Source organism: Protomyctophum bolini (genome assembly GCF_963924005.1).
Source record: "Protomyctophum bolini genome assembly, chromosome: 13".
Taxonomy (NCBI): domain Eukaryota; kingdom Metazoa; phylum Chordata; class Actinopteri; order Myctophiformes; family Myctophidae; genus Protomyctophum; species Protomyctophum bolini.
The window spans coordinates 16,612,940-16,639,375 of NC_137874.1; the positions used below are offsets into that span (position 1 = coordinate 16,612,940).

At 39.9% G+C, this 26,436-nt stretch overlaps 1 protein-coding gene across 2 annotated transcripts in view; it reads left to right on the plus strand.

The window, feature by feature from the left end:
• opcml (opioid binding protein/cell adhesion molecule-like) overlaps window positions 1–26,436 on the plus strand; it is a 252,494-nt gene that overhangs the window by 77,175 nt on the left and 148,883 nt on the right. Inside the window, exon 2 of one of the 2 annotated variants that reach the window (XM_080780138.1) lies at window positions 24,809–24,884. In XM_080780138.1, the coding sequence (XP_080636264.1) occupies window positions 24,809–24,884 (76 nt within the window). Of the gene's footprint in view, window positions 1–24,685; window positions 24,885–26,436 lie in introns of those variants that run through there. The other variant, XM_080780137.1, reaches the window with a different exon arrangement.

Here is a 26,436-nt window from a genome sequence, read left to right on the forward strand (position 1 = left end):
CATATTATTGGCCTAAATATCGTAGAGAAATGACTCGGTCATGATTTGCCTGGCAGGGCAGGGGCTGATAATGGATTCTCTGCTCTCCAACTTGTCCTTGTTAGCACAGACATAATATGCTATAATTTATTCTCCATCGGAAGATGGTGCCCTGCACCGAATATAGCAGATCTACAAGCTATTTTTGGCAAACATAGAGTACAGTATATACTGTAGAATAATTGAGTCTGGTGTCTGCTGTGCATTATGGGCATTAAATGCCCAAGAAATGTTCTTGTAGCGCTCACAAACTGTATTGGCTACCACAGCTCTAGTTTATATCTACTGTATTCCTGTTCATAAATGACTCTGCTAGGCTGAAATAAGGAAATTAAAATGGAAACACACGATTTGTTCAAGACATGCATTGAATCAGACAGAATCTCTAGCAACCTGTTTACTTTAGCCTTGCCTAATGCCTATATAATATCAAGTTCATTGCACACTCAACACCAGCAAAAGCATTACATGCAGTCTGAGAACTTACCCTTTCGTTTCGTTTTTATTTTGGTTTATTTTTTATTTGTTTCAAATGTCAAGCTGTAGCTTAGCTTCTGCAACTAACTGCCAGCTTTTTCCCTGATTTAATTCAGACAATGGAGCGTATTAGTCTTATACCCCGGCAGCAAGCGTTTGCAGGCATTCCCAAAACACGTTAACTGCCATTCACACACTCTGACAAATGGGGCAGAGAAATAGGTGAGGGTTTAATTTCCTTCCCTAGTGCGACACAATTAAGGTAATATCAGTATGATAAATGTGAATCATATTTTTTGTATTTATCTGCTTAGCTCCAGTGTGCCTTGTCGGGTATGATACGGAAGGGATTTAGGAGCTGCAGCACGATCTGTGGGCTCATTTCATGGAAACCACAAGTTCCTAAAGGCTCATACATAGTCTGGATTTCCGGTGGTTAGGTGACCACCGAACTACAACATGACGTCACGAGCCGCGGTGAAGAGCAAACCACCGCCACCGCTCCAGCCCTTCTCTCTGTTTTTACTCACCACCGCTCAACGTTATTTCAGCTCCGGTGGTCAGCTCACCACCGGAGCGGTGGTCACCTCACCACCGAAAATCCAAACTATGAATAGGCCTTAAGCAGTGGTGCTGAGTAAAGACAATTAGTCAAATGCCTGTGAAAAAGTGCTTATCGTTGCTGTCGGGCAGAAACCTTGTATATATATATATTATTGAATGATTTTAGGGTTTTTTCTCCCCCATACTGTATATTCATGCCCTTTGCGACAGTAAAAGTAACGTAGCAAAAGTAGCAAAAATAGCAGCATCGCAATGCGTTGTGAGCTTGTATAGCTAAAAAAATTTAATAATAAAAGACATAAGGTTTCCACCCGCCGCTTTGTTTGCACTTTGCATATCTTTTGTTCCTTCTTTTTATTAACAAGCCTTCTACTACATGCCATCTTGTCTACTGCCATCATCTGCGTGCTAATTTAACTGTGATTATACACTTCTTTTCTTGTGTAAAAAAGAAAGCAAATCATTCCACACTAACTATGGCCACTAGGGAATAATGAAAGAATCCTATACTATCTGGGCCATGGTAGTCGTTTTAAGAAATCTTCCTCTCCTATAGTAGCTTGGATATCAGTGTGGAAGCAAAAGTCAGGGGCTTATGGGTAATTATTTATTGTACAGCAGTGTCGCGTACCGAATATAGCCAGTCTAAAAGCTCACAAGGCCTATTTTGTTTCTGTAACGCAGAAAAGCTATGTCATTGCAGCTACGTTATTGCAGTGCCCATAATAGTGTATTATCAGACCTGTAAACCATGTAAAACTCTAATAATGGGGCACCTCAAGCACAAATGTTGTCCAGCCTCCTGTACAAACACATGACCTGGAAATTACTGGAGCACATCCAATACTAAACCTGCGGTCGTATCAGATGCTGGAATGTTGCAAGCAAAATGTTCCCAGACATTTTCTTTTGCTATTTGACCTTGCAACTCCAGCATTGAAAGAAAATCCCCTGCCTTAACCGGCGAGATGCCCACCAGATCACTTTTATAGAATATATTTTATATATTAGGGAAAAAATTTACTGTTCACTAAATAATAAAATAAACATAAATAATTTCTGTTGGAGAATTGGTACACATTGTACTGTGCCTGCGGAATTCGTTAAATCCAGGTACTAATCCATCATGACTATTAGGAGCAGTGAGCAACTGTGAACAGCACCTGGTGATTGTTAAGGGTACTTCAACTCTGGAGGAGCCAGGGTTTGAACCGAACCTTCTGGTTCCCAAGTGGCCTCTCTCTAACGCCTGATCCACTGCCACCCCTGCCGCAACAGTACCTGAGTGCATGGTTCATTGGAAAAGGGGAGTGTGATTGACTCTGACCCTTCACTTTAACATGGGCAAGTTGTCACTTTGCCCAGTCATTGATAAGCGTGAATAACTCTTCTCTAAATACGCAAGCATCACATCCTATTTTCGCAGAGTCCCACAAACTGTCAGTAGATAGTGGTATTTCAAATGACAGCCGCTTATCTGAGCAAGCTCTACTGCGAGCATGGAATTGGTGATATACTAACCACATTATTGTTGAAAGCACAACATTCTTAAGACTGTGGTCTCCTTGTAGGAATAGCTGCCAATAGCTTTTATTTCCTGCTGAATGTTGTGTAGGTACCCATTATGTTCTCTGGTAGTGGGCCTGCTTGAGCCATGGTGCATTTTCTAAGATGCATGAGAAGGAAGGAAGAATGCTTTACATTGAATACTAGCCTACAGTAATTGCTGGGTAAGAGAACATTGTATTTATAACTCTATAGCGGTAAGCTAATACATTGTATTTAATTAATTTGAAAATGTTCCACTGGACTGCAGTGTCAATGGCATACTGTATCTGTACATGACATTAACCCAGATCTCAAGACATTCTGAAAAACACTAAGAAAATTAATAATTATTACTGCTGGGTAAAAGGAATAATTATTACTGCTGGGTGAGGGTATCCAATTAATGTCAATGAGGGCTAATTTGACAAGTAACCATGGCACCCTTTTTCTGTGGTTATTCATCTGAAACATGAAGAGAATTAATTACAGGTACTGTACATTGTACATTTTAATTAATAAAAAAATGCAGCACTATAATTTGTCAGAAATACTGTATGCACTTCTTTTGCAAGCAGTAATGTCAGGACACTGCTTTGTGATGGTGAAGTGATCTGAAACACAGTGTACTATATCAAATTCCTTCTTATTCAGATCACAGTCATGACATTCAGCTTATTTATTTATTCTCACTGTCTTGGACTTGGAACCATTTTAAACAAGTAATTGTTCATAGATATGGAACATACAGTATGGCTACTCTAGCCAAGTTATGTCAAGATTAGAAAAAAACACAGCCAAACAGAATAATCTTTTAAAAAGAGAATAAGAAGGATACTTTTTGAACATGGGTGATAGAGGTCTCCCTACTGTGTGATGAAGATGAATAAACCATCTGGGTCTCTGTAATAAAATAGAATTGTATTGATTTACAACATGTTGTCAAATTGCTGTGTGGTGACACGGAAGGAGAAATACAGCACTCCCTCAACTTTATACATCTTCCCTGATAGAACTCCAAACGGCTCCAGCCAGTAATGACCATTCCTGTGCTGTTGCAGGGGAGGGTCCTCCGGGGGGAAGGAAAACTTTGTGACAGTGAGGGATTGTGGCGCCACAAGTCCTTCCTGGTGTGACATTAGTCATCATTGCCAGTTCAGTCATTTCAGGGTTAGGCCAGGGTATTAATCTTGTGGTGACCTGAGAGAGTCTTGTTGGATGAAGGAGGATGGGGTTATTTATGGACAGAGTAAGTAAATACCCTGTCCGCAGCCGTTGGGAGGCGCCAGTGCCGAGCCAGATCATTGGTGACCTTCCTTATTTATGACTATTGTCTTGCGCTGTTGTCAACAGACGTACTGTCAAGGACTCCATGTCTTACCGGCAACATATACATTTACCATGTCTATATGGATTGACATCTGAAAAGCCATAATGCAATTTATGTCTTGCCTATCTATACCTCCTCAAAAGACATCCCCCATCTCATTGAACTACCTATACCCATCACCATGAGCCTATACTTGGCCAAACCTCATCATTTTACTGTTGTAATCACTTAATCACCTACACCTATTGTTGTGACACATTGCGAGATTGTAGATCTGCTATTTTCGCGGAATGTCTGCCTATTAAGACATGCCCACTATAGGGACGCTAGGATTCATGTGCTTAAATCTGACATACTGCATGCTACAGTTGTACATAGAGAACAGCCCAAAGGTGCAGTTTGTTAATATTTAATATGCACTTCATACCACTTTGAGAATAGTACCACACCACACAAACACAATTCTCAACTACATGTGTCCAGTCCTATTGCCAAGTAGTGGGAACAAAACAAAAACATATGCAATAAAACATACATAAAAACATCTCAATAGATAGTATTCGTTCTTATTCTGGCCAGCCCAGATTTTCATTTCTTGCAATCAATGAAAAGCTAAAAGAAAGGTCATTTTTGGATTGTTGCCTCTCATGTTTATCCTCATAGCAATCGTAGCAACTAGAGAAATATTGTATTGGCGTATTAAAGCAGTGTATTTGTATTCTAATGATCTTCTAGGTGTGCCTATGGGACCATTCTGATGTGTAAAGTTTATGCCTTACCGTCCCACACACTTTCTATGTTCTATACTTCATATTTACTGCATAATGACTTTTTCTTTTAAGTTATTAAGTTTGTACACTGTTAGAAAGCAGCCCATGACTAAGAAAATATATTTGACATGTAATGAACTAACGTGGGTGTGAAGGATGCAGTTTGATTAGAGAACATGCATTAATAGCCTTAGAAAGTGGCCAAAACCTATACCAACTTTCTGGAAAATACCGGCGTAGCTGTAAAGCTTCATTACAGTATGTGATACCTATGAGGGGATTTGCAAATACGCTTTACGCAAACACGCCAGCTCTTCCTATTTTATTTGAACCCATAAACCCTATGTTTATGTGATTTTCATAATGTTGCTGGTGTCTGAGGTGGGTGGGTCCTTGGGGTACCTTCAAGATGCTCAGTGACATTATAGAAGGTAGGTGTGTTTCCTTGCCCACATGAGGTGAGATGCGCCCTGGGTTGGATACTGAGAGCCAAATGTTCGGTGAAACATTCTTTCATCACATTACCACAGCCTTATTTAGTCACTAAGACGATAGGAATGTACTGTAGGATTCGATCAACACCAGCTGATGAAGTGTGGGAAGGGAGTCAGTTGGCTGAGAACACAGCAGGTGTTGCTGCGCGGTGGGCCTCATGGTTGCTATGTTGTGAACCATCACAGGCTGCTACGTGTTGTATACATAGATAAACGGCGTGGCTCTGCAGGAGGTGAGCCGTCTAGAAATGGGTCTGTGAGTGTGCTCAAATTTTGAATATACATTTTATACCGGAAGTCAAGTTCGGGCTGAAATAAATATGGAGCCCTATGTCATCGTATGTCATAGACTGACATCACAGACTGGCCACGTGAAGTTTTTCATTTCATGCTCTTTTTTTCTGCTTTCGATGGTTCTGCCTTTTCATGTTCAGCCGTACTACAGATATGACTGAAAATGAAGAGGAAAAACTGGTGATCTTCATCCTCTTCCATTTGACACAATATGAATAGTCGGCTGAGGCAATGGAGTGTCAACAGCTAACGCAGGCATCAGTCATCATGATCATGGCATGAGATTGCCATGACTGCTGTATACTGCAGTGCACACATAAACATGCAGGGAAAAAATCAGGCAGGCAGGGCAGCAAGGTGGTCCTTACCAGATGTGCTAGAAAGACAGAGACAGTTGAACCAGCACCTCCGGGACTGTGGGTTGGGTGAGTGGGTTACTGAGGGACAGTAGAACCCATCAGGTAGGGATTGTGTACAGGGCTGGATTACACTAGGCAGACTGTAAAATCAGCACTAGAAACCTCTCTCTCTCTCTCTCTCTCTCTCTCTCTCTCTCGACCTACACAAGTGTCTGTCTGTCTGTCTGCCTATCTCCTCTGCTCCGTTTGAGTACTGTTTTCATCATATTGTGGCATGCTATGCACACATGTTAGGGTTAGGGTTAGGGATTCATGTGCCATGATGTTTTGTGTCATTCATTCCTTATCCATTCATGTTATAGGGTTTTAGGTTACACCATGAGTGATGGGGTACATTATGGAACGTGTTTTCATTAAAAGAATGATTCCTGCAAGAAGAATACATACACCAGTCATTTACATTAAGTAATTGGGCTGGTAAGGTATATACTTTAATGGTTTAATTGATATGCAATGTACATTGTAATGGGATATATATATATATATATATATATATGTGTGTGTGTAAAACAGATAGCTTCTCATGCACATCCAGGTGGGGAGGTGCAAGGTGTAAATGCAGGCCAAAGAGAACTTCCCCAGGGAAAGGAAGGGACCGCACACTCCAGAGACTCAGGGCAAGATTAGTTATGCTTCATTTCTTTATGGCACGACGCATTTCGCCGTTTGGCTTCGTCAGGTGCTTGCATATGTATGCAAGCACCTGACGAAGGATATGTCCCAGGTGCATCCATGCGATGTATTCTTTTTTATTTATTTTTTAGCTGGGAACTCGGCCATGGTTTGTACACCAGCTCACAACATGCGTGTACAACCTATGAGTTCCTTCTATGGCAAGGTCACTCACAGTGACAGTTCAGCACCTGGTGGCACTTTATTTAGCTTTCATTGATTCAGCGGCTGTCAGCTTCTTTCAGCCCCAGATCTGAAAAACAGTTATCCCTAGGGTTGATATTAGTTCAGCATCTCATGCCCTTATATCACTCCCTTCAATCTGGGCCAAAAAGATGCTAGGGTATAAATTCTGACCCAGCGTGAGACAACATGCAACACATTCCACGTTTCAGTCAAAGACCTTCTTCAGGCATCTGCTGATAATAGGTAGCCACATAGCTATATACATACACATAGATCCACAATGACCAATCACATTCACCCTCGTTAATAGGGATGAGACCCATAGCATATTAATACACATTCTTCAATTAACTATACAACAAATACACTGGATCATCATATATGAAAACTTTCCATCAATTGCAATACACCTCAATATATCACAATGAAGCAGAGAATTTTTATTTTTACAAATGTCAAACATAAAATAATAAAACAGGCTGTGTTCAGACAGGAGGTTATGTCCTATAGTGCCTGAATAGAGAAGGGCTGATAGAGAAGTGAAAAAAGCAATAATTAGAAAAACTATACCTGTATTTGATTATAACATCACATTAAGTATAGGAGTTCATCATTAAGACCCCTAGATGTCAAGGTTTGCAAAGTGTGTATCCAAAACCCCTCATGCTGTCTGAGCCGAATGTCAAGGTTACCACCTCTCTGGGAGGCGTACTTGTTCAATCCCAATGAAATGAAAACTAGAAATATCATGTTTCAAATCATTGCGACGGGATAATCCCGGTCGTTCCTACGGATCGAACTTTTGTGTTCACTCATTCTTTGTTTGAGTTGTCTAGAAGTTTTGCCTACATAGGCCAGTCCACAGGGACAGTGTATAAGGTATATGACATAGTTGACGCACAAGTAATAGTTAATTAGATTTTAAACTGTTTACCTGTGTGCGGATGTTTAAACTAAAGGATGTAGTTTTAGTCGTGTTGTTGCATTGCGCACAATGACCACATGGATAATTCCCCTTAGGGAGAGGAGAAAGGAGAGTCAGTCCATGCGCAGCCAGGGTGCGAGATTGAAAATCAAGCATTAATGATCCCTCAAATTTGTACCTCTTTTAAAAGAAAATAGAGGAGGGTATTTAAACAGTTGTGCCAATTCAGGGTCAGACTTGAAAATGTGCCAATGTTTCTTGAAGATAGATTGGATCTTATGCGAGTTAGCAGAATATGTAGTGACACATGTCACAGAGAATTTCTTGTCCTTTTTGTTGCTTTTTTGTAATAATTGAGAGCGGAGTTTGTTTAGGGCCAATGTAAAGGCCTTCTCCACACACTCCAAATCATAACCTCTTTGGGTGAATTTAGATTTAATCTCTGAAGCTTTATTAATAAAAAAATATTATACACTGTCCCTGTGGACTGGCCTATGTAGGCAAAACTTCTAGACAACTCAAACAAAGAATGAGTGAACACAAAAGTTTGATCCGTAGGAACGACCGGGATTATTTTCATTTAATTTCATTGAGATTGAACAAGTATGCCTCCCTATAAGAGAGGTGGTAAACTTGTCGTTCTGCTCAGACAGCATGAGGGCTTTTGGATACACACTTTGCAAACTTGACATCTAGAGGTCTTAATGATGAACTCCTATACTTAATGTGATGTTATAATCAAATATAGTTTTTCTAATTATTGCTTTTTTCACTTCTTTATTCAGGCACTAGGATATAACCTCCTGTCCGAACACAGCCTGTTTTATTATTTTATTTTTATGTTTGACATTTGTAAAAAATAAAAATGATCTGCTCTATTGTGATATATTGAGGTGTATTGTAATTGATGGATTGATCTGTACATAGTTTTCATATATGATGATCCACTGTATTTTTTGTATAGTTAATTGAAGAATGTGTATTAATTGTTATAAGCTTATACACATGTGATCACTTAATCAAATGAGCTCACCATCTGCTATGGGTCTATGTGTATGTATATAGCTATGTGGCTACCTATTATCAGCAGATGCCTGACACGTTGCCTATAAATAAAGTTAATATTGCGTAGTGCAGAGGTGTGCATTATTCTGAATACATTGAGCCCTGCCTAGTGCCTACGCACCCGCCTCAGAGCATACAGGTGTACATAAGACTTTGTTGCCTACAGCAGAGCACAGAACATGGGTCTAAAATGATTTAGGTTAAAAACAAAAGAGCAAAATGCTGATTTAGAATCCTAAAGTGCTATCCATTCACCTAAAAGTCCAAGATGAAATTGGCATGTATGAATTACCGTATACGAAAATAAATCATAAAGCAGACTTACTGCTGTTGTTAAATGAAAAATGAGCTGATCACAGATCGTGTAAAGGCTTTCATACGATGGTGCAATAACATCACAATGTCAACCCTCGCTGTATCTGTCATGTCAAGTCTGAAATAAAATAAATGAACCACTAAATCTTATCATACTTTCAACAATAAAATTGTCACCTTGCTCGGGAATGTAAAAATAGACAGGAAGTGACTGAATCTGTCAGGACGCTTTAATGTCAATGGAGATCTTTTTTCAGTGGTGGTGGAAAGTAACTGAGTACATTTACTTAAGTACTGTAACTAAGTACAGTTTTGAGGTATTTGTACTTTACTTGAGTATTTCCCATTTCTAATACTTTCACTTCTATTTACAACTCAGAGGCAAATATTGTACCTTTACTCCACTACAATTATTTGAAAACATTAGTTACTAGTTTGTAGATTTAAGTTAGTATTACAAAACACACATTACCCATTTTAGCTCTAGACATTACGGCCATTTGAAAATAGTCGATCTACAAGCTCACAATGCATCCGCATGAATACTTTTAGTACTTTAAGTACATTTTGATACCAAAACGTTTGTACTTTTACTCAAGTAATTTTTTAATTCCGGATGTTTACTTATAATAGATCATAACCTTTGAATGACAATAATATCACAGTTTAACAAGCTACCGGTAAAAAAAATCACACTTGTGTGAAGTGAGCGGCACCTTTATCACGATGATCATCATGAAGTCATTATCCATCGCTTTTTACTGTGTGGAACCCACTATACGTCATAGTGTACTGTGGCACCCACTACTACGCTATAGTAAATTGTAAATTGTTCCGTAAAATGGCCATAGACTTGGCTGCCATATGATTGAGCGGGGGGCACACACAAAGCCACAAGTTGGAGCGGTTAACGCCGCTCAAAAGCTATGTTGGCCACATCGTGATACTATGCGTTGTGAGCTATTTGCCATACAACGTATCCACCTGTTTCCAATGTCCCATGAGCCTTTGTGTGAAATGTGGGCATCACATCCTCTTCGTCCTGGCTGTAGCCAAAGATTGTTCATTCAGAAAGACAGTCCATCCTGTTTGAAGCCACTATAGGCGTCATGGTACACAAATCCTACAAATGGTCTTCTAAAAAAGGCATCCACCTACTTCACACAGATACAGGATGTCAACTGGAGATGGCATGTCTTGCTATTACCATCTTGGGTGCTGTTGCTGGTGTGACCAGTGTTGCCAGATTTTGCAAACAGAAACAAGCCAGGCCAGGTCTATGAAAACAAGCCCAAAAGAAGCAACTAGGCTGTGTTTTCATTTCGTTTCACTTCATTATTCAGACTGAAAGCCCTCCCCACGGCAGCAGTTTCTGGGATGGGCGTTGTCAAAGCGGCAGTCTTCGGCGATTGGTTCATACCAACCAATCAGAATAGTAGGAAAGCAGATTACGTTGTCAAACATGTGGCTATGCCAAACCCGTTTTGCTAACCATACAAACACAGCCAACGAGAGCTACTAGCATGTAAACAAAAGCGGTAAAATGATGATGTTTATAAAACCTGTATTTATCATACGTCGATTTAATAGCAAGATTGATACAGTCGTGAGTCACCGCAGTGGGGGCAGCCATGTTTGTTGTCTGACGCTGTCGAGTGAGGGGGCTGATGGCCAATCAGCTGCTGCGTTCGGACACTGTCGTAAGGAGAGTCACCAGACCTGAATCGCATATTTTCTTAATGGCCGTGGCTAGTGATTCAGGGCTTGGGCCAGGCTAGTGATTTACCACTTTACATCGAAAATAGCAGATCTACAAGCTCACAGTGACACGTTGTGAGGTTTTTTCAAAAAATATTGAGAATTCTAAATATATATATACACACACACACACACACACACACACACACACACACACACACACACACACACACACACACACACACACACACACACACACACACATAATATATTAGTGTAAGTTAGCCATTTGTAGAGTACTACAAACTAAATGTTTGCAGAACTACATCTCCCATTTGGGCTAGAGTTAGACAGCTTGTTTATGGGCTGTGAAGGTGGCTCTGCCCTGATGAAGGCCATATGACCGAACCCTTGGCTATTATTACATAATCTTGCATTGATTCAAGTGTCCCTTAGACTATACTATGTCTAAAATAGTATTTGTGTAATAGGAGAACCATGCCAGCCAGATTGTTTTTGCTATTGTTGCTATGAATACAGGAGTGCCTTGAGATTTTGACTTGCCCATTGGTGTGCTTTGGGCATGAAAATGTTTGGGACCGTTGGTATTTTTGTCACAGTGCATTTACACGTGCAGTATGAACGTTGTCCTCTGGATGGTTGAAAGTTTACCCATCCTAATTATTATGAGTAGTGGGTTGCTCCGAGTTGCTCCCACTCAGAGTCCTAATATAGCCTTAGGATTTAAGTATCTTGCTCAGGGACACTTCAACATATAGACATAGGGCCAGCCAGGGAGAAAAACCTCATACCCAAAAAGGCCTCTCTACTCATTCAGCTATGATGGCCCGTGGTTATTGTTTGTTTCCCTCGTCCCCAGTTTATGACTACATTCTTAAATTCTTTACATCTTGGAAGGCAAACATGTATGTTTTAATTTGAGGTGACATAAATGATTTCACACTTTCAAAGAAGCAGTCACATTCATTCCACTGATTCTCTTGCCTGGAGATTTACACAGATGTACAGTACTGTGCCCTGGCCCTGTGGCTGCCCTGGCCCTGTGAGTGACTTTTCCCAGTGTGTATTCCTCCTAATCTCCTCAGCGGAGCCCCTCCCCTCTCCTCCTTGGTCTCTGATTCCTAGGGGTGCGTAAGCGTTACTCCGCCCCATACTAACCTATCCCCAAACCCTAACTGCATGCGGAAGCCACGGGTGAGTCTTAACCGGCCACGTAGTCGGACTAACAGGATGTCGGACTAACGCGTGCCGATTCCTAGAGTGGACTCAACTGCTGGTGTCAGCTGAGCCTATAGTTGGCTAAGGCCTCAGCGACTATTTAAGACTGCCTGTGACTGCTCTCTGTGCTGGATCATTGTATTGTTGTAGGTTATGCTGGGTTTCCTGTATTGTCCTGTGTTTCGCCCTGTGTGGTGTGCCTCTGTTTGCATTATCATTTTAGATCTATTCTAAACTGAATAGATCTATTCACCACACTCCTCTGCAATGATACCATACCATAATACTATTGGATTGAGTTAATTCACTCAGGCAGGTGGGTGAAGACTTCTCCACCCTGGAGGTAGGCCCTCAAGGCAATAATGCTTTTAACGCTAACTGTAGGCTATGCTATTTTACATGGCTTAAAACCTAAATAAAGCCATTCATTCATACTATACTCCTCAAATCAGCAAACGATTTGTCCAAGTTTGCCTTGGCCATTGTTGATCTTCATACTGACACAACTGCTCTTGTTCTCAGTGTCGACCAGCTGCATTTATTCTGAGAGAAGAACACTGACTGAGTGTAACCTTTTTGCCATGGATAACGCTTTCCAACTAGTAATACGTTTCCCAACTGAACACAAAATCAAATGCCCCGTGGGTGACATTTCCTGTTGCCCAGACAACTGACATTTGCTACAGCTGCACAGTTTCATTTTTCAATATTGGGTTGGCTTAAAATATGAACCTGTGGTCACATGACAAGTCAGCAATAAAACCCCATCTACTTCACTGTATGCTTAATGGTCATTGAACGTACACTTTGACCTTGCACTTTTGTACATCACTCTGCATAAGTAAAAGTGTCTGATCTGATAAATGCCTGAATGATAAATCTTGAATTGACTGGTCATTTCAAGTAATCATGTGGTTTGTCTGATCAGGTCAACTTTTGTTATTTTTTCTCCTTCTTCTCATTCATGTGATGGCAACAATAGAGATGGGCCGAATTCAATCCGCTTCCGAACATAATATTAAAGTGGGTTTGTGCAAGTATACCTTTTTCTCTCCAGCACACTTTTACACATCGTCTTTTTAGCACTCTTTATACAAGTCCCTAGGGCTTTTTTCTTTTTACTGAAGGAGCACAGTGAGGAAGAAGGATGGTTTATATTTGTCCTCTTTTTTAGCTTTTGATAAGGTTAATAAATCTCTCCTCCAGGCCTTTTGACTCATCCTTGTTAAGGAGGACATACAGGAAATTGAAAGTGCCCCACTGCATTCTTAGTTATCTAATACCATTCAGAGGACTCTTTTGACTCGAGGAAGAATTAGAGTTGTGGGATATTGTGTTGAGAATGGAAAAACTGTAATTAATTATGAATTCATTTTTACCACTTTCAACCTGGCATCCCTATTTTGGGCATGTCATTATAGCTGCACATGCTAAACAGACCACTCTTGGTCTAGGGGCAAGTTAGTTATTTACAAGCTTGCTCATGACAGAATAAATACATGTGTGTGTGTGTATATATATATATATATATATAATTATAATATTATATATATATATATTATTATATTATATTATATTATATTATTACAGACACAGGCTGTAAAACAAAATCAAATGTCTGCAAGCTCACAACGTTAAAAGCTATTTTTGCAAAAAAAAAATCAAATGGGTTGACTGAGGAGTTAACATACAATATAGTTATTTTCCACAATTGTAACTGTAACAATACAAATTTGAGGCTGATAAATGGGTAGTAACCTACTATAACACAAACCTTTGAAATCATATTTTTAATGCTCTTGAGCAGATGTCTTGACCTCAGACAGGATGGACCTGCTCTACTCCTTAATAAATAAAAAGAGAAAATGAATGGTGAGGGAGCTGATCTACTTTAAGCAACGGTCCTCAAACTCCTCATTGAGTAAATCCCACTGGCTCACAAATCATCTGTATGCTTATGCCAAGTTAATTAAGATCTAGTGTCTGGAATTAATCGAGTCATACCATCTCTAATGTCTTCCATCATTGGTCCTGCATCTATCTTGTCTGCAATTACTTCCTCTACTGATATCATGTCTATTGCTATAATTGGAATAATTACCTATCATAATAAGCATGCTTATCATTATTATTGTTGTAGGTACTATTTGAAACTTTATATATTTACATATGAAGATTCAGAAAAGAACGGTGATTTCACAAACTGATAATGTACACCCCAGGCCCTATTTCATGTAAATAACAGCAACCAATAAGAAATACCAAGTTAAGATGGTGGAGATGGCATTGTGCTAATAACTTTAAAGGACCACTTCACCACTTTTCAACATCTCTTCATATAATTGGTCCTCACATGTTCATGATAAATGAACATGTTCATGATAAAACACCACCATTTTTCCTACTCAGTCTGTGTCTCATAGGAGGGCTTTGGGCAGTTCGGACAGATTTTTTTTAAACAAGATTTGTTTTAAAATATATTTAGATTTGTATTATCGTGAGAACGATGGCTTCAACTTTTGCATTGCAACTTTTCAGGAAAAGAAAGCCTGCCGTTTCTATTAGCTTGGATTCACCATCGATGATGTCACTGGTGGATGGGTTTTTGAACTGCCCACAGCCTTCCTATGAGACACAGACTGAGTAGGAAAGATTGTGGTATTTTATCATGAACATTAGTTAGGAAGAATTATAGGAAGAGAAGTTGAAAAGTGGTGGAGTGGTCCTTTAAAGTTGAGGCGAGTGGAATATAATGTTTGCTTGTAACATGGGAAATACTGTCTGTGTTCAGGGTTCTCTCTCCTCCAGAGATCTGAAAAAATGAGATTTAACCTCATTTTTCTTCTCAATGCCAGCATTTTACTTCCCATTGCCAGTTGTAATTGTGCCCTCCAGACTTTTATACAAGGAACACAGAAATTGCTTGGTCAAAGAGAATACTGTTCGCAATGCCCTAGTGAGCCATTTGCCGGTGCTGTTCTGAAATATACAAATAAACAATCACCTTTATTGAGCAGAGTTAATTGAATACAATAATGGGTGAAAAAGGAATTTGATTTCTGTTCTCTAAGGAAGGCACAAAACTTCCTCATAATGACTTAATATGCTTAATTGTTGCTGCAAGTCATCAAATAGATTAACAAAAGAATCATCATTTGTTGGGGTGTTTGCAGAGACAATTTCCACGTTCACATTTCCAGCAGTATGAGATAACCCTGCACAGATGGTCACTTCATAGCTCTGTTCTAAATTTGCCTTTAAGATGTACAGCTTTGCTTTATAGTTTGACAGGGTGAGAGGTGCAGTAACAAGACAGTGATAGTGATATAGGCCCAGATGGCAGTCATGAGTCATGTTATCAGCCTCTCCAGAATATTTGTGTGTATATATACAGTATCAGGTATTTCTAATTATTTGACAGCATGGTTTTGTAGGAGGTAACCCGGGCGGCTTGTCTACAAATTGGTCTGTCAGTGTGTCTGTCTCTCTGGGGCTAATCTCAAACTGCTGGACCGATCAGCACCAAATGTCTTGTGCACACTGTCAGTAGGCCACATACGTACCTCCATGCATTTTTGACTGGGATGCCTGTTGGTAGCCCAAGTCCTATTGTATATCGACATGTCGGAATGGGGGCGTTTCGTTCTCGTTTTTGATGATTGATTCGAATGTTTCGAAATGAAAGCCTTCTTTTCCCATCTTCCGCTATCGCTTCCTATGCTCTGGAGTGGCGGTCACAGATTCCGCGCTCTGGATCCCCGACGATCTCCTGCCATTCTGTCCACAGTGGATAGCCACAGCACTCCTCAGAGCAGACACAGGCGGCTTTCGCTGACCAGGGCTGGACAGGACAGACAGAACTGCCGCAGCATGTCTCTAAACACACTATTCATTTTAGCCGAAAATCACAGATCATGCTTAAAGTATACCAAATGTAAAACCACTCATTGTGCAGAATGTCACACTGCGTGCATGCGTGCGTGCGTGTGTGCGTGCGTGCGTGCGTGTGTGCGTGCGTACCGGTGTCCTTAGTCACTTCACTGACACTTTGAAATTGAAACGGAAATGACAGTAATACTGTTGTCAGTGATACACCATACTGTTACAGTATGTTCCGTCAAATTAAACCCAATATTATCTTACTTCCCATATCTGCATCAAATGTAGTTTTCTGTTTTTGTGTGTGCCTATTGTAGCCATTCGGAGGACCACCAGGAGTCCAAATGGACACTATGGGCTGTATTTTGCCTGTCTTAAGTACCAGGTCTTATTCCCTAACTTGAGTAAACTAAAGACCTGGAGGCGTGATCAATGCTCTTTGGCCACTCAGAATAGCCAAATGGCATTGATCACACCTCCAGGTCTTTAGTTTACTCAAGTTAGGGAATAAGACCTAGTACTTAAGACATGCAAAATACAGCCCTGTATATGTAACCATTTGAGAAATGGAACCAATTGGACCCTTACGTGTCCATTTGGTTTCATTTGTACACTCTCAGATTTAAATTAACATTTATAGTGTCGATTAGGGTCCCAAATGGGGGTCCGTGGCCTAAGCATATGAAACTGGGCTTACTGAAATTTAAAAAAGGTTGAGAATCACTGCAGTAGACATTAAACAAAACAGAATGATAAATGGAACCAAGGCTGACCTTGCCACGTTTGGCCTGAAGGCAACTCTAAAATTAAAGATCTAATTGGAGCTTTAACAGATCAAAAGACCATAAGTCTCACATTGTGGGTTAAATGAAAGCATAATTTAACGTTTTTATGAACAGATTGTTTCATGGCAAAGAGCATTCCTGGACTAAGTGTAGTGTAAAACGGGCATGCCCACATACATTAAAACAAACATGAATTTGTATATCTTTATCTGAGCAAATTTAATTGCTTTTCAACAGAATGCCAAAGGTGCATTAGGTACAAGGCCATGAGCACTAAAGGCTATACAGGATGTTGTATTCTTTTTTACTGTCTTTTGTTTTATTCATCTCTTTACATACCTGATGCAGCCTGATCATTAAGGAATAAGTGCTTTAATTTCACTGAAAATAGTCTCAAAGCATTATGTTGGCTTGATTTGCCATTTTATTCTCTATTTAGACCGACTATTATGCCCCGAGTAGGAAAAACTAGGGTTCATTTGGTTAATGGAGGTCAATAAATGGCAGTGGAATAATACAACGAATCCAATGTAGATAATTATGGGCTTCAAACTGGCTTGAGAAGAACGCTACTTAACAGCAACTACTTAACATTGGACACTTCTTGTGAAGAGAAATATTGAATATCTCAAACTTTCTCATCTAAATTAAGGCCCCCCAAATGAATATGTATTTGGCCACCGACCCCCAACTGAAAAGATTTAGTTGTGCCATGTGAGGGTCCCCCATACAAGATTTGTGTAGTTCAAATGTTTCAAAAATATTCCAAGTTTTTCTTATTTTTTTCTTGATTTTTGGAAAACAGCAGATCTACAACCTCACAAGCAACACGTTGTTATTAAGCTTGTAGATTTTAAAATAGCACATGTACAGTATAAGGTTAAGTGGTTAACTGATTTTGATGCGATATTAAACAATTTTCCTGGGGACCCCCCTTGGCCTGGAACACCCACTCAAGGACCTCTGTGACTTTGAGAATAACTGGTATATTCATACACATACAGTGTGAAATAGACATTCACACATCATGTTCTAGGGTTCTTGACTGAGGTTTTCAGTAAATAGGACAGAGTCGGGACAGTGCACACTTGTACTGTACAGTATATTATGCTCCAATGCATCTTCAAAGAAAATGTGTCCATCATAATAGATCTTTGTCAGGTTCAATTCAGAAGTATAGGCTACAAATGCACCTGTTCTTATATGATGAAAATTGGGCTGCAACTAAGATTTTCTCAATTATTATTCTATCACTTTTTGTCAAACAATCGAGGCGCATGCACGCACGCACAGACAGGTGATCAGAAAGGTGCCATGGCATATACTACCAAGCAAGTATGAATAGGTAAGGTTAGTTATGCCACAAATCCACCATTGAAAAATCTTCTAGGCAGGGCTTTTATAAAACTATACAAACACTTATTAATACATACACTGGTAATTCCAAATCGGAGGCAATTGTACTGGCCCTGAAAACTAATTAATTATTGATAAGACCTGATTGGCTCCTGTCTGCCTGGAAATTGGACGATTAACCATCTGAAATTGAGCATAACCTCTTTTGAGATATTCCCTCGTTGCGTATATATTTTCCCTAGTTTCTTAACTGCAATCCATATGTCAATGTCAAATTTGATCTGAGTGGTTGATTCATTTTATCCGAAGATATTAGTTCCATTTGAGTAATATTTGAATGGAAATTGCTCTCTCACTTGCATTCACCTTGAAGTGAACGGAATCCATCTCTGGGTGACAGTTTCTACCTAAATAGGCATTACTGTGAGCCGCTACACTCAATTCAGATTTTGCAAATTTGTTGTCGCTATCTAAATTGTTTATAACCTCAGGGTTAAATACAAACTATATTTGCATACATACAAATGATCAATTTAGCGTTTTGGAAATTGACAATAAGTCTGTGGAATTTGTCCCTGGGGACTACCTCCATCTTTCTGAATCATGCCAGAACTCTCTTTCCAGGAGCAGTAGGCAAAGTGAATGATAGAATATGATGCTTCTTGTTAAAGTACTTTGACATCAATTAAATTAGCCTTTTGTGTGTTGCCAATGAAAAGGTTATACTGCTTTTTGCTTTGTTCTACAGATGAGCTAGTTATCAAATGTTGTTGGTTTAAAGCTACAATCCAGAACGTCTTTTTGTTGCCACCATAGGTCACATTTACTATGAAAACCTGCATATCCCGTCCGTTTGTCACGCCTCCTTATATGGTCACGCCTTGTGACATCACACCTCCATATATGGTCACGCCTCGTGACATCACGTCTCCATATATGGTCACGCCTCGTGACATCATGCCTCCATGATATATGACCACGCCTCCATATTGAAGATCAAGACACTGACCTCATATAACCCTCATATAACCCTGGAAAACCCATGGATCATCATCTAGATCTGCATATAAGGGGCCGGTCAGCAACTCTACATCTGACCTCAAACCCCGATCTCCATATATGGAGCTGACCTGTTCTGACATTCCATATGTTGATCCTCCCCACCCGTCCTTCCTGTTCTGACATTCCATCTGTTGATCTGACCTCATCAAACCCTGTACACTCAAGACACCCTCCATATATGGCCAGTACAGCATTCATTCCATATGTTGATCTGACCCCCCAAAGCACCAGCACTCGTCCAGCGGTCTGCTGTCTGCCGTCACCCAGGCGGATACATGGGTGGCGGCTCTTTAGGGCGAGGTCTTACTAGTTATTATACTAAATCATCTGTTAAATAAATAAATTGTAAAAACTGTGGTTGGAGATGGTCTCCCTAAATTCTGGCGATGGTGGTGACACCTATACTGGTTGACATTGTCAATGTCAATACATGTCCCCAGAAGGGGACATTTATTTTATTTCTGACATTGTTGCTACTACTTTCCATCAGGAGAACGAGTCAACATAAATAAAACCTATGGTTTGTAGCTTTAAAATTGGGAGATTATCTACTAGGTCTCCCATTAGTCTCATCACTTCTTTTCTAGCACACTCTGAGACCGTATTAAGGCTCTTTCCTCCTTGGTAATTGCCATCATGCCATTTTGATGACATCATTATCTCAATCAGTTAGTGCTAATCCCAAATGTCATTATATCAAGATAGAAGTCAGAACTGTAAACCTTGGTTGGTGTTTTGTTTTTCAGTAACACTGAAACAGAAGGTAACATTTTCGAGTTTGTTTTTCTGTGGCACATACTGCATGTGGCAAGACTGCAGGCAGTGACATTCTCTTACTTACAGCCTCCTCAGCAGCAGAGATAAAAATATCAAAAATGCAATACTGTGACATCCAAAATAGTCATAATAATAATAAAAATGTATACCATCTGACTTTGGAAAGAAAGATGGGATGTCTAACATTGTGCAATAATTCCTACCCTTGTTGAACACTATAATTTTCCCTTCTTACATACAGACTGTGTCTGTTGGTGCCTTTCACATCATTACGTATCTCTCATGTTTAATATAGACGATATACTGTACGCTAAAAGTATTGTTCCTTATTGCCGGAGGGTTGAATTGCGTCCGTCAAACAGCTGCTTGATGACACTACTGTACTTGGATTGTACAGAGTAGCTTGAATTGGCTGCTGTTTCAAATGTTTTGGAGAGCATTTAGATTTTGAACAAGATCATAAATAATATGTCCTGTATCCGTGGTGACATGTGCACACCCTTACAGAAAGTTATGCAGAGGTCGGATGGGGAGCCTCTGATAGACTGTATCAGCATTATGTGCTGAGCATGTGCCCGCTTGAAGCAGTGCGAATATTACACCAACTGATGTCTGAACATTTGGATCATCAAATGTGCCAGCTTCTTAAATATTTCATGTTTTAGTGGCGAGCACACGTTGGCTAACTGACAGTAGTCATAGACTAGACGTACATTAGCAGAGAAAGGCCTTGATCTGACAGAGACCAAAACTGTTCATACAGTATGATCCCTTAACACTTAATATAAGTCCTATATACTTGATCACACAACAAATAGCAAATATAGAAGATCTACAAGCTATTGTATTGTCATTCCAGCAATTGCTCATATAATATTCAAGCTTGTATTTATTTAACTGCAGACATGCTAGTTATTGTATTAACATACTCTACCATACAGACTGATAGAAAATTGATTTTAATTATGACTTCACCTCCCCACATGTAGAGCAATCACAGTATACCTTGTCTCCCAAACATTTTGCTGACAATGAGTGACTTGAATCTACAGCTACAGAAAAAAGAAAAACATCTTTATTATTTATGCCTGAAATACATGTACATCTGAAAGTAATTATGTGGGGACAGCTGAAGTCATCTGGTATCAATATTCTGTTATGTATATCCAATAAACACTTTCAACCAATAGTTCCCAATGCCTGTTTTGGCTATAGAGCATCATCAGCACTGACGGGATCCTTTCATGATATGAATAAAGATGAGTCTGCATTATTTGAATACCAGTCAGGGTCCAATGTAAATGTTGCTTCAGCAGGAACTTAAGTGAATGTCATTGCATGCATAAGTGAAATAATAAGCAATAAAATCTATGAAGAAGTGTTGGCACAGACAAACAGTCAAAGAGTCATTGATATAAGTTTTCTTGTCTTGTTTCCGTCCACTTAAACACGGTAACCAAGCCTATACACGTGACGGTAAAATCCTCAGTGTTAGATGATCCATTTGTCAGTTTGGTTGCATTTCAGAGTTAAATTAACATTGAGGATTTCACTATGCACTCCTAGTGTATAGCAATTGTAGTTTAACACTCTTTCCTTTATTTTGTGCAAGATGAAAGGTTCATACAGGCTGTGCACCAACCAATGCCATTTTAATTTGTCATTCCTGCATGCATGGCACCCTTGCTCGTGTTGGAGGTCTGACAAGGTGGCCAGGGGCACCTGGCCCTCTGTAGGCAATGAATGAGGTTCAGCACCCTATAGCATATGACATGGATTGAATGGATTGCAGTCTTATAACAACCCCTAAAATAACATTGCAAGAGCTGAGTGCACAATAATACCTGTATATCACACTGTCAGGTTTAAAGCTTGTATGTATTTTTTTCATTTTTTTTATGGATACAGATAAAAAATAAGGTTCCAATGGATTAAATGTAGTTGTCTTTTAGTCACAAGCTCAGCATCTTCGAACATTTGTGAAAAGTGCAGATCTACAGGCTCATGTTGTGAGCCTGTAGACTAATTGTAGATAGCTTGTAGATCAGCTTTTTTTGTGAGACACTCTTGTACGACAGAGTAGGTATAACTAATTGAAAGAAAAAATGTAGAAATACAGGTAGATAGTAAGGTTTCTGCACGTTCATTCATTATTATCGGTATAGAACATTATTAACGGTAGCCAAAATGTTATCCTGGCAGGGTTTTTTTTTTAAATCACATTGCATGACCAAAATTGTATAGCACCTTAATCACCTGAGAGTAGTGGGAGATGAGGGTGGTGAGGACGCACTCACACACACACACACACACACACCCCCCCCCCCCCCCCCCTGGCTCTTATTAAGCCTATATCTTTAGATTCCGCTGTGGTCAGCGGTGAGGATGTAATTTAAAAAGCATTAACATGTGCATTTAGCTGGGACTTATTTTGCATTGCAGGCTAGTTTTAATTAACTCTTATCGTAGCCCAATTTTCTGGCCCGTCATCATCATAATCAAGTTATCTCAATAAAAATTCAACAACTGCTTATAGGTACATTTGTGGGTCTGCTCTCTTGTCTAAACAAACACTGCTCTATCCTCTAATCAATTGTAATATTTGTATATTCATTTCAGGCATTAGAATAAGTTAATTTTAACGCTGTAGTATAGCTGTCACCAAATGGTGTACATTGGCACTTTGTGGGGTGTGTGGGAGTAGCTATACGCCTTTATGTGTAGTAAAGTGAGTGAGTATTTGTGTTGTGTTGTATTGTTTCATGTGCTGTATTTTCTGTATCCAACTGTGTTAAGAACCCCCTTGAAACTAACATGGGTTTGGTGGAAATAGAGGTAATAGAAATTAGGCAGAGGATATACTTGGTTAATGTAGTTTGATACGTTTCCTGTGTGTTAACGCATTGGTGCTGTAATTTAGAAATTAAGCAGAACCCAACACTGCACTAAAATACATAAATTCCACAGACTGCATGCAGTGCATGACTAAATGATGCCTTTCTCTTTTATACCATAAGTGCTTTAACCAAAAAAGGTTTTGGAATTCAATTTGACATTGATTAATGCAAATCAGCAAAACAGCAGGCATACAGTATAGGCCTATGATGCAAAGTGGAATTCTTGTATCATTTTCCACTATGGAGGCATGAAATTTACTTTTCACTAAATCATATTTCATCAATAGCCTACCATGACAAAGTCATAATTATGATTATGGTAAAGGAAAACATCTCAAGCCTTCTCTTGGTGGTCAAATTAATGCTTCTGTTGGATGCATATATTTATAGCCACTCTTGATTGATTGATTTAAGTAGGCTATTTATTAACAGTTTGCAGTTTGCATGAAAGCACAACTCAATACAAAGAGTCAAAGAGCCTCCGTAGGTGCCCTTTGAGAGCGGTTTTGAAGCAGTCAAGGGATTTGCATCTCGTGGACCAAACCCATTACAAGATGCTGTAATCTGTCGTCAACCCTAATTGTCATTCCAGCCTGTCAAAATGGGCAGGGGTGAGGTTGGTTCGGGGAGAGAGGCCATAGTCGCGCCGTTGCGCGTGCACACACACACGCACGCACGCACACACACACACACACACACACACACACACACACACACTAAACGTTTTAAGCAGCATCAAAGCATCCCACCCATTTCCACCATATCTCCCTCCGCGCTCCTTCAAAGGACTAGTCCTCCCTCTCTCTCTCTCTCTCTCTCTCTCTCTTGCTCTCTCTCTCACTCACTACGCACGCACGTAGTGATTATAAATGGTAGGCTACATATTTATTTCGCCACTAGAGCTCTTTGCACATAATTTCCAAATACATTTATACAAGCTGCAATATTCAAACGAATGATGGACGTGTCTGTTAGCTGTCTAAATATTGAAAGTCACCTGGAAATGGAAATTGTGTGTGCCTGAAGAGGCTGAAGTAGCCTACACGTTAAAAAAAACTTTTAGTTAATTCTCCAGTGTGTATAAGCGTGCTTGAACGATGCATCATGCACGGGATGATTATGTGTGCAGGTGACAGCTTAAACTCTAGCACAATTAACTCTCCGAAGCTTCAGTTCTTGTCAGCGACATCGTGATAAGTGATTGAGCTTAAACCTAAAGCACACGACACGAAAATATATACAGTATGCTATATACTGCAGACTGTGTTCTCAGTGTACGCGCGCGCGCGCACACACACACACACACACACACGCCTTATCAAGTGATGGTGATTACGGAAAGTCAGCTGCGTGCACTTTATTAACTTTAGGCTAGTTTACAAATAAAGAGACTGATGAATACTTCAGTCTCTCAGCTCATGCACTTGACTTGAAAGTCGGCAGCTTTACAGTCTCTTCTACTTCCAGAGAATTCCAGTCAAGTCTTGATGATCAAGACAGAGAAACAAGCGACTTGGGTCGGGTGATGCATCTCTGCGCTGTGCGCTCAGTCTGAGCATCCATTTCACGGCGATTACAATTTGAGCCAGAGACGATAGACGCTCCGAATCTCTCCCACAAACACCGTCTGTGCTTTTTCAGTTTTCGCCGAAGCCACTTCTAGGGCAGCGAGAGATATTTCTTCAGCAGTGATAGAGACTGTTGTTTTAGTCTACTGAAATTCAAGGCGTGCAGGCAGCAGATATACTTTTCTGCTACATTTGCGCGACGAACAGAGACATTTCAGCGCCTGTGTTTAATTGGGGCAAATCAGGTCGCCCACAATCACCGCATCTTTTGTGGAGGAGTAGGCTATAGCTTAACGTCGCGGAAGAAAGACGCAAGGAATAATATTTGACATTTTAAGTTTTCGTGGAAGTTGCGCAGAGACGAACAAACATGGGGATGTGTGGCTATTTCGCGGTACCTGGGAAATGCCTGGTTGTCATCGGACTAAAATTGTTATTCCTTGTATCTGCAGGACTTCCAGCAAAAAGCGGGGATTCTTTATTAAAGGACAACATCACCGTGAGACAGGGGGACAGTGCCGTTTTGAAGTAAGTCTTTTTTTTCTTTTTCTTTTTTAATATTATGTTTTGTTGTCCATGGTAGGCTATTGTGTGCGTGCGTGTTGACAAAACAACACCGGTATAGATCTGCTGAAGTATAGTCCGTGCACAGCACTGGACCAGGGCTAAGTCCATGCACATGCCCAGGACCCGAGCCCCGGACGGTATAGCTCTGGTCCATAGGCTATAGCCCTAATGCCAATTCTGCCGAATTACGCAGGGCTATATGGTCCAGAGCTATTATAAGGCATAATTATAACCCAATTACAATAATACATAACATAGATCATGGTGTATGATATCTGTCCTAAACAATGCAACTATATAGCCTATACATTTTTAATAGCGTTTTGAGTTTAGTGCGTTGAACTCGTGTTTTTTGCCATTGCCCTTGAATGCTATTGATCTGGCTAATGTCTTTCGAGGCTTCTCGGAGCTGAGATACTCTCTGTGAGTCTGTGAGTTGGGGGTTGGGTTTGGTATATAGGCCTATAGATTAGCCAACTGAATATTCAGGTCTATATGTCTTACTTTTATCTGATTTTAGTCGTAATGACTGTAAAGATCAAGGACTTTTTTTTTTATCAGTTACGATGTGGTGCTGCTGCAAATAAAGAGCTCAGCAGAAACATGCCACTCAGGGCCACCCTAGGCTGGCAAGGCTGCCTATATACCCCCCTTGATTGAAACTCAATGCATGATATCTTATACATCTATCTAATGTCGTAAAAATGCAAAGTGAACACACTTTGGAACTTTGACAGGAGATAACACAGAAATCAATAGGGCTGTTACTTCACTTGGGTGGAGCTCAAGCAGAAGGTGAAGTTGGTGGTCACCGGCAGCCCTCTCAGCTATAACACTGTAGTCTGGTAATCTACTGAATAGCCCACGCATTATACAGTAGATTAAACATGATAAGTGCACTCAAAATGATGTATGAAACTGATGTTTTGTAACACTGATGAACACAAAAGTAACAGATTATGAATAGGCTATACATAATGTTGCAGCTATAGCTACAGAGCAGATTGGTAATTTATTGGAATTTGTTTGTCTCATTTGTGGGAAAAAAAGCTTTAATGATGTATTATAATTATTTGTTATCTAAGAAAGCTTTAAGGTGTACAGATAGTATTGATTTTGACATGTCAAAATCAATCAAGTATATCTACGAGAGTAAATAATCATAGGCAGCACAATGGGTCCAGCACAGTTTCAGAGTAGTCAAAATAGGTGTAAAAAGGTTGAACTAATATTCTCTTTTTCTGCATTTGATTATCCTACCATTAGACCACAATTGCATTAATTGATCAAAGCAGTGTACCTTATTTCTGAATGGACATTAACATCTCTACCATGGTTTTGTTATAGCAAATATATTTAGAGAACAGAGTAAGATGTTAAAACATGTATAGGCCTGGTGCACCTGGCTTGGCCGAGCATCTATTACTATATGAATACAATTGGCTGTGTTCGAGGGAGAGATGCTGGGCAGAGAGGGCAGCCTTTTTTGCTGCTCTAGCAACTGCTCCGGGCT